We start from the raw sequence: 20,255 nt of genomic DNA on the forward strand, positions 1-20,255 counted from the left end.
TAGATCCTCTAACTTATTTTATTGTGTTGTCATCACCTTGAATCCATTTTCTTTGGTAACGAACCGATGCATAACCAATCATTTTAATTATCACTCCTACAATGACAAATTTTTAGAAAAAATTAATCATTTATAATAAAAAGTCCACTATAACAATTTAAAACAATCTTACACTGATTAATATCAAAATACCTCTATTATTTTTCTAATATTTCATTTAACCACCTATAATTATCTAACATTTTATTTAACACTATTGTATGTTATCTTTTATCAAAATATATCTATCTATTCTTAACATTTTATTTAGAATGTTCTTACAATGTTTCATATCAAAATATCTCCCATATCTTTCAAACATTTCATTGATCCCCATAATTATCTAACCTTTAATTTTACAGCTTTGTATGTTGTTTTGTATAAAATGCATCTATCTATTGTTAATATATCATTTAAAACCGTCGTACAATGTTTAATATCAAAATACTCCCATATTTTTTTAACATTTCATTTTCGCCCTATAATTATCAAACATTTCATATACTTTTGTATATTGTTTTGTATCAAAATACATCTATATACTCTTGACATGTTATTTAAATTCTTCATATATTGTGTAATATCAATATAGCCCCATATTTTTGTAACTTTTTTTAGCCCCCCATACTTATCTAATTTTTTATTTAACATCCTTGTATGTTGACTTGTATCAAAATGCATCATATTTTCTTAACATATTATTTAAATTCTTCAAATATTATATATTATCAAAATACCCCCGTATTTTTCTAATATTTTTTTTACCCCCTATAATTATCTAATCATTTAACACCCTTGTATGATGTCTTATATCAAAGTGCATCTATCTATTCTTAACATGTTATTTAAATCCTTCATATATTATATAATATCAAAATACCATATTTTTCTAACATATTATTTTATCTCCTATAATTATCTAATATTTCATTTAACATCTTTGTATATTGTATTACATCAAAATGTATCTATTTATTCCTAACAATTCATCTAAAACATTCTTACAATGTTTAATATCAAAATATTCCTCATATTTTTTAACATTTTATTTAACCCCTTATAATTATCTAACATTTCATTTAACACCCTTGTATATTATCTTATATCAAAATATATCTATCTATTCTTAATCTGTTATTTAAATCTTTTATATATTGTATACTATCAAAATGCCCCAATAATTTTCTACCATTTATTTAACCCATAAATTATTATCTAATATTCAAATACCCCTTTTACATGACATACAAACTAAATTTAATAAATAAAATTAAGTTTTGAGTTAAGATTAGTATAAATACATTTTTTTCACGATTTGACTTTTTTGGCTTGAATTCAGAAATACGAACTTCTTTCTTCTGAACGAACCTATAATAATTGATATTAAGTAAAAATGAAAGTGAGAGTAAGTGTTTGAGTGGTATAAGAAGTGTATATAATAAGAGTGAGAGTGTGAGAGTGTATATAAATGTGGTGAAAAGTAATTTTGATAATTTAAACAAATCTAAGGTATTTTTGTTTAGAAATAAGAAAAATAGGTATTTTTACCTAAGAATAGGTAAAATAAACATTTTCACTTAATAAAAAAATATAATAGGTATTTAATATAATTTCCCACTAAAATATGTCATCTTGTTACTTTTTGCAATTTGTTAAAATGAATAGTAATCTATCCCAAATAATGTATTTTAATTTAATTTTTTATTTTTCGCAAGATTTTAACCGAATAAATAAATTAAAATGAAATTTTTAGACTCATTCTGTGCGCGCCATAGTTCAAAATGAATCCCGCCAACTCTATCACTTTTATTTATTTCTTTAATTCCAAAGCAACTTAACCCTATATCAGTTACACAAAATGGATCTACCTCTCTAAATCTAAGCAATTGATTCGGAAAACCGCTGAGTTTCGTTGACTTTGTGATGCACTGTTAGATTCCTCAATTATCGGAGTCGTAAGCACTATGAAATTTTGATTAATTCATCAAAATTCCAATTGGAGGTTGAAATTTTGCTTAAATGAGTTTTGTTATATTTTTTAGGGGAAGATTTGTAAGGCTATAATGCGTCTGGAAATCGCCGCCACAAGTGCAAACATTAATTGATCCAGACGACCTATAATATGTTGTTTTGTTGTGAAATGAATTAAGGCTGTATGAATTCAAGTTCAACATAATATTTGATCAACAGACAACTATTAAGATGAGTGGACTGTCGGAGAAGGCTTATACTGATCCTTTAATCTGCTACAAAACAACATTGGTTTCAAGTGGGTGATTTGGTTTACGTTTTTTATTTTAATTTGATGTGGATTGTGTTATTGATAAGAATATGTTATGGCTTGGTGTAGGAATAAGTTGGATATAAAAGAATTGGGGATTCAGTTTGGGCGTGTTAGGCTCATTCCATTTGTCCAAAAGGGCCTGTCGCTGTAAGTTCCTTTTTTATTTAGCTATTGTTATCGACTTGATAGAATATGTATATTTTGTTTGCCATAGACTGGTTGTGCTTATTGATGATATTTGCCACTTGTTTGTAGAAATGCCCCTTAGAAGGGAATCCCTAAAGTCAAGGATATGACTAGGCCTACCTTTGGAATATGCAGTGCTGTTGTTGAAATTATTGATTGGGGATTCAATAAATGGTGTTGATGTCAGGTACAAGGAACAATTTCTTACTTCGTTGCTAGCATCCAGGCGGGAATCTGTAGACTTCACTCACCTTGTATTTATGCTGTCGCATTTTACTTATGTACGAGAAAACAAAAGGTAACCAAGACCAATAATAAATACTGTGATGTATGGTTTGAGAAATTGTATTTTGTTTAGTTATGCATTTTAACTTGTTTAGTGTTTGAATGTCCAAACTAACAGCTGAAGGTAGACAAACTTAAGTTGATTGAGGCTTGTGGCACATCTGAAGATGAATTTAATAGTGTAAGGAAATTCTCCCTAATGGATCATTTTTCTTTGTAAAGGGTTATGTTGGTATCATCTTGTAATTATGTGGAATTGTTTATATAGGTTGATACCATAATGAAGGACTTATGTCATGATATTTTTGGAGTCACAAATGAAAAGAAAGATCCTAGAGAAATGAAAGGGAATCGAGGTAACATTTCTATTTTGTCTTTCCATTGGAATCTTTATTTATGTACCATGTATATGGGTTTATAATTTTTCTAATATTTGCACCAGTTTTTCTGTGTAACTGGAACTCAGTTAGTTCTAATCACTACTTTTGGCATTGCTTTTTTTTTAAGAAAATTGCCAAAATCAGAGATAGTAGAGTTGACTCATTACAATGAATCAGAGAAGCTCGAAAAAATGTAAATGAAAGATTATTGTTTTTCTATTTCTTGTATATTCAATCTTTTACATGCAATGATTTATATACTGTAAATTCTAATCTATCTTCGGTAACATAAGATTTGTACAAAAGTATTGTGCTTTGAATGGAAGAAAATAATCTGCTCATCAATGTAAATATGATCTCTAAGGATGTGATAGGTAATAATCTGGGATATGATCTGGGGTATGATTTCTAGGGATGATTTCTAGGGATATGATATGATTTCTAATACTCTCTCTCAAGCTTGTGGTTTGTAGATGTCGTAAACTCCAAGTTTGTGTAAGAGGTAAAAATGTTGTCTTGATCCCAAAGGTTTGGTGAATATGTCAACCAATTGTTCTGTGGTTCGAATGTGGTAAGGTTTTATTAATCCTTCATGTATCTTGTCTCTCAAAAAGTGATAGTCGATGTCTATATGCTTAGTTCTTTCATGAAACACTAGATTGATAGAGATATCTTTTGCCGCCTTATTCTCATAGTAGAGTCCAATTGGCTCTGAGATTGTCACCCCTAGATCTTCTAACAGACCACGGATCCATATTATTTTACAAGTAGTTTTTGCCATTGCTTAGTATTCTGCTTCAGTTGAAGAGAGAGAAGTTGTAGATTGCTTCTTCGTTTTCCATGAGATAAGTGAATCCCCAAGTTTTACACAAAAGCCTGTTAGTGATTTCCTTATCATGGGACATGTACCTTAGTTTGAGTCACAGTAAACTGTTACTTTTAAGTCTTTATTTTGAGGGAATAATAACCCTAGACCCGGATATCATTTTAAGTATTTAATCACCTTTAAGATTGCATCCATGTGAGACTGCTTTGGTGCATGCATAAATTGACTAAGGATCTGAACTACGTAACTTATGTCTGGTCTGATCATTGTGAGATAGATTAGTCGTCCCACTAGTCGTTGATATTCGAGATGATCCTGTAGTGGCGGGTCTTCTGCTATTTCACTATTATGATCATACTCTTGACTGGTAAGTTTGACATTTTGCTCTACTAGGATTATACTTGGTTTGCAAGTAGATAATCCAGTGTTTGCTATTAATTTTAAGAAATATTTCCTTTGGCTGAGGACGATTCCATCTATAGATTGAGCAATTTTAATTCCCAAAAAGTATTTTGGAGATCCTAAATCTTTTATCTTGAATAATTCATGGAGATGAGTTTTCAGCTCTTTTATGGCGATTGCGTCATTCCCAGTTATGAGGATATCATCTACATAAACCACGAGACATATGAATGAATTTCCTTGTTTTCTTGTGAACAAGGCATAATCGTGTTTTGATTGTTTGAAACCTAGCTTGATTAATGCCTCTGTAATTTTGGTGTTCCATTATCGAGATGCTTGTTTCAAGCCATACAAAGACTTTCACAGTTGACATACAAGGTTCTCCCCTTGTCTGTGAACTCTTGGTGGAGCTTCTATATAGATTTCTTTATCTAAGTCCCCATGAAGAAAAATATTGTGAACATCCATATGATGAAGAGACCAATCATGAGAAGCTGTAATAACAAAGAGTGTGTGAACTGTAACATGTTTGATAACAGGTGAGAAGGTCTCTTAGTAATCAAGTCCTTCCTGTTGAGTGAATTCTTTTGTAACCAATCGAGCTTTATAACGTTCAATGGAACTATCAGCCCGATGTTTTATCTTGAAGACCCATTTGCATCCTATGGGTTTCTTATGAGACGGTCGTGGTACTAAGTCCTATGTTTTGTTGAGGTATAGAGCTTTCAGTTCTTCTACCATCGCCTGACACCAATAAGGTATTTGAACTACTTCTGAATATGAATTAGGTTCACGATGTTCAGAGATGTGACTGATGCAGGCTCTATGCCCTGGAGATAACCTGTCATAATTAATATATTGAGAAATAGCATACGGTTCAAATAAAACAACACAAACATAGTCAATGCTCCAAATGAGAGGTTTTTTGGTTCGTGATGATCGTCTCAAAGGAACATGTGTAGGATCATTTGAGTCAACTGGAACATCCATGGATGATGAAATTGGATCTAGAATAGATGAAGGTAAGTCAGCATCTTGTGTAGAGTCAAATGTCGATATATTGCCAGTGTTGCAAGATGTTGGGATCACGTGATACTCTTGTTTAAGGAATTCAGTGTGTGTTATAGGTGTTTTTAATCTCATCAGTAAAAGGAAAAACATCTTCATGAAATGTGACATATCTACTGATGAAGAATTTATCTGCAGCCATATCATACAGACGATATCCCTTTTGTAATTGAGGATATCCCATGAATACACAGTGAGTTGCTCAGGTGTCAAATTTGTCTACTTGCTGAAGTTTGGTCGAGTAGCAGAGACACCCAAATACTCTTAAGTTCCTGATGTCTGGTTTCTTGCCAAAAAGAAGTTCATAAGGTGTTTTGCTACCCAAAACCTTGGTTGGCATTCTGTTGATCAGATAGGTTGCCGTGACCATACAATCTCCCCAGAATTTAAGTGGAATTTTGGATTGGTATTTGAGGGCACAGGCTACTTCCAATAGATGTCTATGTTTTCGTTCTATAATCCCATTCTACTGTGATATGTAAGGGCAAGAACTTTCATGTAGAATTTCTTGAGAGTCAAGGTAGATAGTGGTGATACGGTTAAAGAAATCTTTTGCATTGTCTGTTCGGATTCGCTGGATTTTGGTGTGAAATTGAGTTTGGATCGTAGACACAAATTTCTAGAAAAAAGAATGTGTTTGGGCTTTTGAATTCATGAGGTACAACCATGTGGCACGTGAGAAGTCATCTATTATAGTAAGAAAATATTTGGATCCATCATAATTATGTGTACTATAAAGTCCCCAAATGTCTAAATGTATCAATTGGAATGATTTTGTGGTTATAGAGGTACTTGTGGGAAAGGTATTGCGAGTTTGTTTAGCAAGGGGACAAATGGGACACTTTGGATATGGGATAGTACTCGAATGCCCTAATCTTTGATGGGAAATGATTGACACTTTATTAATTTGATTTGTATTACAATAAGGAAGAGTAATACAATTTTTATTTAATAAAGGAAGTGTCTTAGGATTCGATGTCCAGTAGTATAACCCATGTTGTTCTTTACCCAAGCCCATTAGATTGCCAATCGAATGGTCTTGAAATGCGTATATAGTGGGCAAAAAAGTTACTACACATTTGTTGTTTGCGCATATTTTGGATACTGAGATGAGATTGAAACGGAATGTGGGTATGCAAAGGGCATTTTTTAGTTTGAGTTTATCTAGTTGGACATCTCCTATTTGTGTGGCTTGAGTTGTGGTCCCATTAGGTAATTTTAATAGGTGTCGAACGAGATAGATATTTTGTGTTGGTATAAAGTTCTGGGGAACATATTATATGGTCACTAGCCCCTAAATCTATTATTCAAACATCTAGGAAAATAAAAGTATTTAAGCACGAAATCGTACCTCATAAGAAGTAGGGATGCCATTGCCTTTTGGTATCTGATTTAGAAGTTGAATCAATTGATCATATTGTTCAGATGAGAGTCCTGTTGTAGATCCTAAACTGGTTGAAGCAGCTTGATTTGTTGTGGGCCCTCTACCTTTGTTTTGTTGGATCTAGGACGACCATGCAACTTCCAACAAGTATCCTTGGAGTGATTACGACGTTTGCAATAATCACAATATAATTTTCCTTTTTGTTTGGGGGTCTGATTATTACTATTGAAACTGTTTAGTGCTTGACGAAAATTGTTGAGAGTCTGAGAGCCAAACTGATTTTATGCCGTGGGTGAATATGTGCCGTTAGATCGCTTGGTTTCATCTTGTCCGTTGATTTCGTCATATAAATTAAAACCTTGTTGTGGTAGCCCTAAATCGTTTCTTTCTTCTCCAGCCATCTATTTCCTTTGGTAAGCTTTGAGAGCAACAGCTCCCTTTTCTTCATCATGCCCAACGTTTCTCTAGCTTTCATCTTGGACAGCGAGGTGGTATGCTCGTCGTAGTGATGACGCCTCTACAAAAGTGAGAATGTGAGTTCTGAAAGCGACGAACCCTTCGTTCAACCCCATCAGGAAACGAGTCAGCCTTTCCCATTCCTTTGTGCGTTGGATCTGTCTGAGAACTTCTGGTGGTGCAACAATTGTCTCTTCGACGACACCTAACTCGTTCCATGCAGCGGAGAGTTTATTGAAGTAAGTTATAACACTTTGATTCTCTTGTTGGATCTCGACAAGAGTTTGTCGAACGCTATAGATCTTCACAAGATCTAAAGCTCCATACATATCTTTGATGAATCCCCATAACTCGCTGACGTCTTTTGTAGATGGTAGACCTGTTGCGATTTCCTCAGTCAAATAGTTACTAATCCAAGCTCAGACAAGGGTATTACATCTTACCCAAAATCAGGCAAGGTCGGGTTCAAACGACATGGGTACAGTGTCGTCTACGAACCCAATTTTGTCCTTTGCAATAAGCGCTCTTCTGAAATCCCTAGCCCATTGTGCATAATTCTCGGCTCCAGTTAAAGTTTGTTTTATTAGAACAAGTTCTGGTCTGTCTGATGGTGAAGCATAGAGAGCGTCTCCGGGCTCTGGCTTATTTTTGTTTGTGGGAATCAGGCGAAAAGCTGACATCTGTTGTGAACTAGCGATTGGTTTGGAACCTTGGTTCACCATTGATGTTTCAACGGTGGATTCTGGTGATGTAGGATCGACGGGTGTTGTTTTGATTGGCTCCATCTAATATGGATTTTCTTTTGTGCAGGTTAATGGGATGTAAGTGAGGCTCCCTAGTATTGGAACTGGACAGAGAAGAAGGAAGCTTGCTTGCTCGACAGAGAAAAGGAGAGCAATTCAGGACTTTGCTCTGATACTATGCCAAAATCAGAAAGAGCAGAGTTGGCTCATTACAACGAACCAGAGAAGCTCGGAAAAATGTAAATGAAAGATTATTGTTTTTCTATTTCTTGTATATTCAATCTTTTACATGCAATGACTTATATATTGTAAATTCTAATATATCTTTGCTAACATAAGATATGTACAAAAGTATTGTGCTTTGAATGGAAGAAAATAATCTGCTCATCAATGTAAACATGATCTCTAGGGATGTGATAGCTAATAATCTAGGATATGATCTGAAGTATGATTTCCAGGGATATGATATGATTTCCAATAAAAATTAGTTTTGGCATTTGTTTCTTGTCTAATTTTGCCTTATTTATGCAGAATTTCTAGATTGCTTACCTGGAAAAAGGAAGATTGAAGATGAAGGAAATCTATCTTATGATGGTGCAGAGGTAGTTGTGTCTGTTGCTGTTTTCTAATTCCTTTTTCATATTGGTAAAAGAATTGTTTAGCCAAGTCTTTTGTGGGGATAAATGCCATTTGAGTCGCCTCAGACATTTGACAGTTGTTTTGCTTTTGATGTTACTATAGCAAAGCAAAATATGTCATTTCAGAAGAGTAAAAAGTCTTGTATCTTCTGAACATGAGGATAATTAATAAATATTCCAAGTTGTTTACTAGCTTTCTTCTGATTTGCCAGTCTGTTTGGCTGACCTGGAGCATAATATAAGTTGCATTGTGTATGATACTGAAGAACTGTTATCATGATGCAAAAGTTGCACCAAATAACATAGCTTGGGAATCAAAAGTGGTGCAATCATCCTTTTTAAATGGATCAAATTGTTTGTTAGCGAGTTCCAGCCTGATGAATTAGGACTAGTACCTCACAATAGGATATGGTTGTGTGCAGATTATCAACTACTTGCTCCAAGTTATGAGCAGACATTAATATCTTATCAACCACTATTTTATCAAAGTAGTTTGTGATTGGTTTTTCAGAAATGTTATTGACACGAATAGACATGTCAATGGGCCGGGCCGGGCTGGGCTGGGTCGGGCTCGACCCATTAGGCTAATGGACTGTGTTGGGCCTAAGACCCAAACAATAATGGGCCTTTGGGTCGGGCGACCTATTAAAATATAAAGGCCCAAGGCCTGACCCATATAATAACGGGCTTAATCGGGCGGGTTGGGTTAGGCTTTAATCGGGCCAGCCCGACCCATTTAATCAAATTTTAAAAATTTTTTTAATCAAAATTTTTTAACATAAATTTTTTTCAATTATTAAAATCAATAACAGTATCCCGAATATTTTATTTATAATCTTTCACTTGTGGTGGAGGAATACTGTAGTTATATGATGAAAAATATTATAAATTGATAATATAGTACAAATAAATTAATTTACATACGGTATAAATTACAAAACATAAATAAAATATATCTACTATATAATATTTATCTACTAATCTTCCATATTTAAATCTCTGAATTCTTCAAAAATAAATAATTATTATTTGTGAATTTAGATATTTTATAATATTTTGTAATTATAAAATTAAAATAAAAATGAAATTGTAAATATAAAGAATTATTATTTACGAATTTAGATATTTTTCGAAAGAGAGTTAATGAGATTGAAAATATAATGAAATAATTGAAATTGAGTGATTAAAAAATTCATAAATAAAAGTGAAAATAAAATAGATTTATTTAAAAAAAAAAATTATGCAGAGGCTTCTGCCTGGATCTGCTTCTACCGCAAGGCAGCAGAAGTTGCTGCTTTTTGCTTATGTCGCCTAGGAAAAAAAAAAATTTTATAAACAGTACTAGGCCGAGCCGGGCCAGCCTATGGGCTTAATATTAAAGCCCTAGGTCCGACCCGATACTCTATAGTATCGAACCGAGTTTTATCGTATTTAAATTTTTTTTTTTGTGTCCGACCTAATTAACGTGTCTAGACACGAATCGTCTGCAGGTTTCAAGTTACAAACGACAAAACAGAAAGGACAAAGTGCTTATGAGGAGTGGAAATCGTGTGTCTTGTGATCAAACAAAAACCAGGCAAAAGGTTGGTCGGCATTTTCTTTTAGTTTTTTATTTTTCTATTTTGACATGACAATGATGTGATGTTACATAGTTTGAGAGAACCGGTAACTAATATACTGTACTGCAATTTTTAGCACCCTGCAAACGAACCACGCAAACTAGCTTCAACTTTCAGAAGAAAGTTGCTGAGCGTCAGGAATTAGAGGCAATGTAAGAGACTGGCATCCTCTTTTTTGTTCATGATGGAAGCTCGAATGGGAAGAAAGGAAAAGAACATAAAGTGCAATTATTCCCTGTCAAATATGACTGTAAAATTGCAGTTTACCTTACGTATTTATACTAAAGAAAATAGACTGACAAATGTTTTTGTTAACGTTAATTTTTTTTTTCCGGAGAATAGTGCAGAGGGTTGCTCCTGCTCACTTGTTCTTTGGGTGACGTACGGCATGGCAGTGGTTGCTCATGATTTGATTTGTCATATTTCTAGAAATTTATTCGAGGAAAAAAAGATCTTAAAATAAATATATGGACAGTAGAATCATTTTATTAAAATTTTTAGATGATAAGTTTAATTTAAAAGAAAATCTATAATAAAATAATGTTTGGTTTGAGTTAGACTTTTAATTCAATCTTGATATTTTTACAGTTTTTTCTCTATCATTTCATTTCTCTTTCAATTATTTATCTTTTTTTTTTTTTTTTTTTACATTTGATTTGATTTAGAACATTTCAGTTATGTATTATTTTTTTATTTATATAATTTAATAATTTACGCTTTAATATTCTACTCTTTGTCTGTCACCATTCAACTTCACGTTACACGGTCTCGTATTTGACCCACCATCAGCACATAGAACACAAAGTACGACCAGAAAGCAACTAATTAATCTAGAATCTGCCACGTCAACACTCTATTAAAAAAAATCTATCTATCATGTGCTCGCACACATGTAACAATTTCCTCAGAGATATTTCTCCCCACACAATACCCCTCTCTTCTTTGATTACGACCGCTATTTTCGAAATCTAACTCGTAATTTCCCATTAACAATTATTAAAATTAATTGAAACAAAATCTCTTAATCAAAACAAAATTTTATATATATATATATATATATATATATATATATATATGTGTGTGTGTGTGTTTCTTTCTCTATCTTGTTCGTACAACACGAGGCCACATTGGGCTTTGTCCTATTGTTGAGAATTTGTGAAGGAAGAATGGAGTTTGGGGTGTCAGATGAACTTTTAGGCACCTTTGTTCCGATTATAGTTTATTGGGTATATTCAGGATTGTATATCGTGGTTGGCTCGTTTGATAAGCTTCAAAATTATAGGTTGCATCCTCGACAGGATGAAAATCAAAAGAATTTGGTATCCAAATTAGATGTTATCAAAGGCGTTCTCCTTCAGCAATTTATTCAGGCTATTGTTGCTATTCTCTTGTTTTCGGTTAGTCTTTTTTTTGTGAATTTTTTAATTATTTACAGATCAAATTTGTTCTTTTTTTATGATGTTTGTTGATTATGTTTTGTGATTCAATAAGTTGTTTTGAGTTGACTTTTAAAGTATATGATGATTAATCATAAGACTTTGTTGTGTTTTTGTGTTTATCTGATTTTATTTTATTTTTTCTTTATTTCTTAAGCCTGGATTTTTCGTTTTCAAGTGTTGACGAAGTTTTAAGTGAGTGAATATATGGAAAAGTATCTGTAATTATTTTGTCTTGCAATATTATGTCCAGCTTCCTCGGTACCGCGCTTGGTCCCGTGTTTTTTTCCCTTTCTGGCTAAAAGGATAAATAGCTTGGTAATGAGCAACCGTGTGATAGTTTCTTGAAGATTTTTGAAGGAATGCTCCGATGTTGGAACATCAGCGCCTGATGATATGAACAACATGTTCGGTTGGTGGCGAATTATTGTGTTGAATTGTGTACCGTACTTCAAGTAAATTGTAGATTTAACATGTGCAGATTAGTGCTAGTATTTCTTTTGACTTAAACAGTCATGAAATTCTATGCTCCACACATATTGTTCAATATTTGGAAGGTGTCCATTGCTCGTGTATATGCCATAAATGCTTTAATCAACTTATTTAATATTTGTAATGCCATCTTAAGATATATACTGAATTTTTTTATGGCATAATAGAGTTTTCCATTGGACAATTCCCCAAGTTATGGGTGGAACAATTATGGAAATCATGTTGGTTATAGACTGCCGCAAATATATGAGTTGACATTTGCAGAATTCTGTCCTTAATTTTTGTGTTCATGACCTCACTTTTCACTTTCGGAGGTGTTCTCTCTAAGATATGATGAATTTTATTGATTCCTAATTATCTAATTGGTTGATATTACTCAGGTCACTTCATGACTGTTTTTGGTTCGGTATCATGGATTGCTGTCAGCTGTGTCTTATTATTCTCACTGTTTTGTTGCTAACCTTTATTATCTTTCTTCTGATGTGGTTTTACCTTTGATATTGTTGTATGTTCAGCCTATAATTTGTTAATATTTTTGGTTTGCATAGATGTTATTTTTGTTATAGTTTGCCTTGTAATATTTATGCAGAAACTAGATGATTTCACTAATCTGTGGTGGAATTTTGTTCTGCACAGTTAACAGGAAGTGATGCCAAGGATTCTGCTAGTCAACAGTCTTCTCTATCTGCTTTGGCTAGACAATTTGTAACGGCAATGTTGGTTATGGATACTTGGCAATATTTTATGCACAGATACATGCACCACAACCAATTTTTGTATCGACATATCCATTCTCTACATCACCGACTTGTTGTCCCCTATGCATATGGTGCTCTCTATAATCACCCAATTGAGGGCCTTCTTAATGACACAATTGGAGGAGCTTTATCTTTTCTCCTCTCTGGTATGTCTCCTCGAGTCTCCATCGTTTTCTTCTCCTTTGCTACAATTAAAACAGTGGATGACCACTGTGGATTATGGCTTCCTGGAAACCTCTTCCACTTCTTCTTCAAAAATAATACTGCATATCATGATGTGCATCATCAGCTTTATGGTAGCAAATACAACTTTGCTCAACCATTCTTTGTAACATGGGACAGAATTCTTGGGACCTATATGCCTTATTCACTTGTGAAGAGAGCAGGTGGGGGCTTTGAAGCACGACCTATTAAAGATCACAAAGAGAATTGATTATTTAGTTTAGGAGAATTAGTTATGTACAACTAGTATTTGATTCTTTTTGCATATTGATGAGCCAAGTCGTTATGTTATTTTGTATATACATATATTGTTGTGTTTTAGTCTCATCATTTTTGTTTGAGTTTATATTTGGAAAATCTTGGAATTTGACAATAATGCCTAAACCAGGTATAGATCACCATGTCAAACAGGGAATGGGAACAATTAGAACAAAGATATAATATGTACAACGATGACAGCCCTTACTAAGTCCAAGCAAAGCCATTTTTGCATATTTCTTGGAGAGACATATCAATATGCAAAAATGATGACAATCTTCTTTACAGTAGATTAGTATATTGTCGAGTTATTGTTGTGTTTTATTCTCATCACTTTTGCTAATATACATGTATTGTTGAGTGCTTTGATAATTACAGGATCCTGTAATCATGTTACTTCTTGCGTTTGGAAGTCCTTTGTCACTTGGAAGACAATTACCTGGGAGTTAGTAAAGATGTTGTTAGATCACAGCAGATATGATTAATTTATTCATATTTCATGCCTTAGATCACATAGCATATGTTATACTTGTTCATATTTCATGCCATAGATCACATAACTAACTTACATATAGTTTTGTCATAGATTACACGTCATACATGTTCATATCTTGTGCCTTTACATCATATACATTTAGGCAGGCATCATATCATATCTTGTAGTCATGATGTTCCATAAATCCTATGGAACGACTTGTTAGAATGGATATTCGTAAACTTGGATTGACCATTCACCTTTTCATTATAGAATATGTGTTTATACCAATGAAATGATTGTTCGCCTTTTAACTCATGTTTATTCTCCATAAATGACTTGTAAAATAGGTGTTCATGTTTTTGGATTGACCATTCTTGCTAATTTATTCTTATTTGGAGAATTCATATCGAACGACCGTTCTTGTATTTGGAATGGACATATCTAAAATTTTTGAACTCCAAATCTATCAGGCATATTATGTGGTTTTAGTTTTGATTTCATACTTAATCTACCTAGTGCTTATTTTATCCCCCTTTTCTAAGTCTTGACATGCATAATATCCATTTGGGTCTTATGAGAGGCAAAATCCACTTCATTCATCACATTTATATAAAGTAAAAATATTATATATTCACACCATGCTTACATAACATCCTTAAAATCAGATTTAAGTCTCATACATCAAATTTCATGCCACCATGATCATAATGAACTTCACATTAATTTTGCCAATCTTTGAAGAAGATCTACTTGTCTTTCAAAGATGGCAACGAGTCTCCTCTAACTTTGATGCTTTGAACCCTTTGAATTGAAACAATATGGATGGAATCAACCTTTGAAATTTTTATTATGCGAATTGAAATTTATAAAATATGGCAACCATGATTTAAAAAATAAGGCTCTATGATATAGAATTCTAAAAAAATAACCATAAGAATGGACCTTTTATCAAGACACTTATCCCTCACTTGTCAAGGTTATCTCCCATTTGAGACGTGTGCTTGTTTCTGTCGGAAGTATATTTATCACTAGGGAATGGGTGTTCCATTGGGACAATTAATCCCAAATTAATGGACGATCATTCATCCCCCCAAACGATATTCAAGCTTTTGGAACATGCATTGGTCCAAGTTGAACTACCATTCTCCTCCTCTTGCTTTTTTGTTATACTCAACATAATTTCAACATAATCATCACATTAACTTAGCAAATAACATTAAATAATGAAAATGACCTTATAATGCACTTGTGAGAGTTCCGGTTATTGGTTCTAGTATCTTACTTTGAGAATTATAAAAGGTAGATATTCATTTTTCAGACCTTATCCTGGGCTTGTAAGTTAATGTATTGCTTAGTTGTTTTTCACTAATCGCTAACTATTATCATTATGTATAGTTATATTTGAGAGTTTACTTTAGGAAAAACTTTTGACAACATAACATTACCAATCAAATTAACATATCAATTACTACACACAACAATCAAATACATCAAATCCAACCTTAACCCCTAAAATTGAAACTTCATTGAAAAACCTTAAACCGACACCCAAACACATAATCTCAATTAACATAAACATTTATCATGAAATTTTCATAATGAAGAGAAAAAATAATCGCAACTATCATTTTTTCCCATTTTTCAGAGTAAAAATCACTTCAAGTTTTCAAGAACAATGACAAGAATGAAGAAGAATGACATCAAGTTGTGTATGACTTTTTCAAAATTGGGAGAAATGAGTGGAAATTAACTAGATATATGGGGGTTCTATCGTCCAACTCTAATTTAATGGATATACGGATATAACTAAACTTAACAGTTCATATCATCAGATCATGTCTTATTGTGTCGGTTGGTGTTTCGTGTCAAAGACTTTCAACTCTAACCCCATCCGAATTAAAATCATATAAAATTTTTTTAACCAAAATCCAATCCTTTAATATCTGAGTTGACTTGATTCAAATCAAATTGACCTGAAATTATCTATTGTTTTTCGTCTTTAAAATGTTTTTATCGTTTCAATTTTTTCTCCAAATTATCCAAATTTACTATTAATAAAATACACAATATAATATTTTGTCTGATTGACAAATGATATAAATATTTATATACTAAGACTTTTAAAACACATCAATAATTCTTACTACTTAATAATAAAATAAAATATTTCAAAAAAAAATAATATGAGTAATTATAATTATACAAAGATACAATTATATACAACTAGGATTGTTTGAGAATTTTTCCAAACTAAATAAAAAAACAGTTTGGAAATTTTCCAAACCAAGCGAGAGAGAAACTGATAAGAAAGCAAATTGATATTTCTAAATATGTAGGGCATGTGGGAGGCTGAGAAAATGTTAAGGGGGCAAATTGATAGTTTGTTTAAATCTATGGTTTTTTTACATGTAGTTTTCGAATTATACTTCTCTTTTTTCATATTCTAGGGTTTTTCGACGTATAAATTTCAAATTTTAGGTCCATTTTTCGATTTCTCTGATTCCTAGGGTTTTCGACGTATAGTTTTCAAATTTTAGATCAATTTTTCAGTTTTTATGATTCTAAGGGAATTGGACTTGTAGTTTTTGAATTTTCAATCCATTTTTTATGTTTATCATTGCAGAGTTTTTCAATACATAGTTTTTAAATTTTAGGTTCGTTTTTCAATGTTTATCATTCTATGATTTTTAGATGTGTTGTTTTCAAATTTTAGATCAGTTTTTCGATTTTTGTCCTTTTAGGGTTTTCAACTTGTACTTTTTGAATTTTAGGTCTATTTTTTTATTTTTCTTATTTTAGAGTTTTTTGATGTATAGTTTTTAAATTTCAGATTTTTTAACATGTAGTTTTTAAATTTCAGAGCGATTTTTATCTTTTCTGATTCTATGATAATTGGGCAAGTAGTTTTTGAATTTCATATCTGTCTTTTGATGTTTGTTATTTTAGGGTTTTTTAACATGTAGTTTTTGAATTTTAGTTTCGTTTTTCAATGTTTGTTATTTTATTATTTTTGGACGTGTTGTTTTTAAATTTTAGGTTAGTTTTTCTGTTTTTGCCAATTTAGGGTTTATCAATGTGTGCTTTTCGAATTCCAGGTTTGTTTTTTGATTTTTGTTATTTTAGGTTTTTTTCAATGTGTACTTTTCAAATTTTAAGTCAGTTTTTTGGTATTTGTCATACTTGGGTTTTTCAACATGTATTTTTGAATTCTAGATCATTTTTTCTGTTTTTGTGATTCTAGAGTAACTGGATTTGTAGTTTTTGAATTTTCAGTCTATTTTATGATGTTTGTCATTTTAGGGTTTTTTGACATATAATTTTTGAATTTTAGGCCTGTTTTTTGATTTTTTGATTTTAGGATTTTTCATCATGTAGTTTTTGAATTTTAGGTCCTTTTTTATTTTTTTATTTTAAGTCTTTTCAATGTGTAGTTTTCAAATTTCATATCTATTTTTTGATTTTTTTAATTCCAAGGGTTTTCGATGAGTAATTTTCGAATTTTAGGTCTATTTTTTATGTTTGTCATTATATGATTTTTTGACATGTAGTTTCCAAATGTTAGGATGGTTTTTTGTTTTCTTTTCATTTTAGGTTTTCTGACATATAGTTTTAAATTTCAGGTTCATTTTTTTGTTTATGATTTTATGTCTATTTTTTATGAAATTCTTATCAACGTTGACATGATAATGTTTTTTTTATAGGATATTTCTCATAAAAGAAAACTTGAAGATAACGAATTAAGAATCTTGGACGAGTCATGACATTTTTGAGTAGAGGTTACCTTTCATGTACAATGAATCACAATATCCAAGATTAAATCTACATTGACACATACAAGTTGCGATTGTTTGAGAGGACTTGCTTTGGACATCTGCTCTTATTACTAGATACGAGGTTTAGTAGAGTGTTGGTGCCTTCATTCATGTTATGACAACTATTTCGGGGATTAGACAGAGATGAGTTTTAGTTTAGAATTAATGGTGTTGACATGAGATAATTGTGCTTTTATCATATATTCCATAAGGATCCAAAGATAGGATTTGGGAGACCTAGTTTCAGGGATATCAAAAAGTGTAGTATCATAATTTGGAGCGAGTTTTCCTGACTAGGCCATGGGGAGATAACACTATTGACACTATCAAAATGACCCTATTGTATTGTTTTCATATGGTGTTACTAGGGAATGATAGATGAAATAAGATATTTATAGAGTATTTCCAGTTGATCGATCACTTGGATGGGTTTAATTCCTACTTGTAGGGTGTTTCAACGTGAAAAACCACGTTCAAGTTGATATCCTAGACAAGTAATAGGATCTGTTTTGGCTAGATGCCAACATGCTTATATATGACATCCATGGGTTCTCGCTTGCATTTCAAGTAAGTGTATATTTGTTAATTATATATATTGATTCACGAAGAAAAAAATATTAATTGAATTTAAACATTAATGTTTACATTGCAGTATTGGATACATGAGACGATCGACACCTTGTATAATTGGGTAGACTTGGTTGTTGTCAGTGCGTCTCTATAGATGTTCAAGTGGCATACGAGAGATGTTCCTAATTGGAGCCATATGAGAATTATATTTATAGGTGATAAGGTATGCAATTGTTAATTGATTAGTTGATTGATTTATTGATTGATTTATTGATTAATAAAATATGTTTAATTATATGTCTGAATGAGTAGGATGATGTTACTTTCCCGTTCTAATCGTCACTAATTAAGAAGGCTACACGACAATATGTTGACATTGTCGCCTACACGGGTATGTTGGATCCTCAGTTATCATTACCCTCCTCGATGCTCTTCTCAATAGGAGATGAAGCTTCTCCAGTGATACCACTTGTTGACATTCAAGCCCTTAGTCCTGAGACACTTGGCAATATTCAAGCCCCCGTTACTGAGCATACTACATGTCCTATTATTGAGACCGTAGCCACCAAGACCACAAATCTTCATGGTGTTCAAGACCCTGCTATCGAACACCCCACTTACATTGGCTCGTTAGAGCAATATGATATTAAGTGATATTTCTTCTTTATGAGACTAGATATTTGTCTTGCGAGAGTAGATGTCTTCTCAGATGTCTTGATTAAACGATCATATAAGTTGTTTGGAAGGCATCGTGATGCGTACACGACCGGATATAATCAATCAGGTGACAAAGCCACATCTTATTTATTCGTTTTGTAAAGTGTATTTACCTATTTGTCTAACATGTATATTAACTTCATATAGGATACTTGTAATTGTGTTAGAAGACCCTCACTTATTGGCCCTTTGATTCCATCACCTCCCTCACATGAGGTTTGTAATTAATTGTTATTAGTATATTTTATATGAAACATGATTGAACAATTTGTTATTAATATTTGTACAAGGTACTTACCATGAGGGTGTATCAGTTGGCCCTTTGATTCCATCACCTCCCTTACCTGAGGTTTATAATTAATTGTTGTTAGCATCTTTTATATTAAATGTCTTTAAATAATTTGTTATTAATATTCATATAGGGTATTGGCTATGAGGAGGTATCAATTGAGAGTTCTCCATGTACATCTTCCTTGATCATGAAGATTGCGTAGATTATTGTTATTCAGTCAGTTGAATGCAACTAATTATTATTATATATATTTAAATTATTTTTTCCTTCTTTTCAGGATGAACAATTGTGGTTAATTATTGAGATCCTCAGCGTGAGCAAAGAGGTTATTGATATTAGTTCATAGAGGGACATGTTACTTGATGTTATTTCACAAGAAAAGTAGCATGAGGTATACAAATTATAAATTGTATATTTTCAGATATATTGATCATTGATAATTTTAAATTACTTCTCCACTCCATCTTAGAGGTATAAATGGTTGATTTGACAATAATGGAGGATTTCCCTATTGAGCCTCATTCTTCGTACGTCAAGAAGGTAACATTAATTGATTTCATTGTATTTGTTAATCAAGATGAATTAATGAATTAACAACTTTATGTAATTTTTCAGTTGGTGTGAATTGCTCATGGTAGGGTCCACTTGTTAGCACTCCTTATATAAATCTAATCAAATCGAGGGCAAAACAATTGATTTGGACCATTCCATCCTTTGCTGTAGAGCATGAGAAATCTTTTCTCACGTGGTACACCTGAGCTATAGTATTCGACGACCATGATGTTTATTACATAAGAGTGTAGTCTAAAGCTATTTTTTGACACAGTTGTTGAGCTGCGTGAGTGGTTAACTGACAATGTAAGTGGTTTATATCTATTGACTTTGGTTAAATATTTTATATATGGCCAAA

The 20,255-nt window shown here is 32.3% G+C and overlaps 1 protein-coding gene and 1 pseudogene across 1 annotated transcript; both read left to right on the forward strand.

Moving 5' to 3' along the window:
- Positions 1-1,507: 1,507 nt before the first annotated feature.
- On the forward strand, positions 1,508-10,466 carry LOC123216326 (annotated as a pseudogene).
- A 919-nt stretch (positions 10,467-11,385) lies between these two features.
- On the forward strand, positions 11,386-13,545 carry LOC123217624 (sphinganine C4-monooxygenase 1-like). Its single transcript, XM_044638714.1, has 2 exons — positions 11,386-11,707; positions 12,875-13,545. Exons 1-2 carry the CDS (start codon positions 11,477-11,479, stop codon positions 13,427-13,429), a joined length of 786 nt encoding a protein of 261 aa, XP_044494649.1. The 5' UTR covers positions 11,386-11,476; the 3' UTR covers positions 13,430-13,545.
- Positions 13,546-20,255: the final 6,710 nt, after the last annotated feature.

The sequence above is a fragment of the Mangifera indica genome, chromosome 5 (assembly GCF_011075055.1).
Source record: "Mangifera indica cultivar Alphonso chromosome 5, CATAS_Mindica_2.1, whole genome shotgun sequence".
NCBI lineage: Eukaryota > Viridiplantae > Streptophyta > Magnoliopsida > Sapindales > Anacardiaceae > Mangifera > Mangifera indica.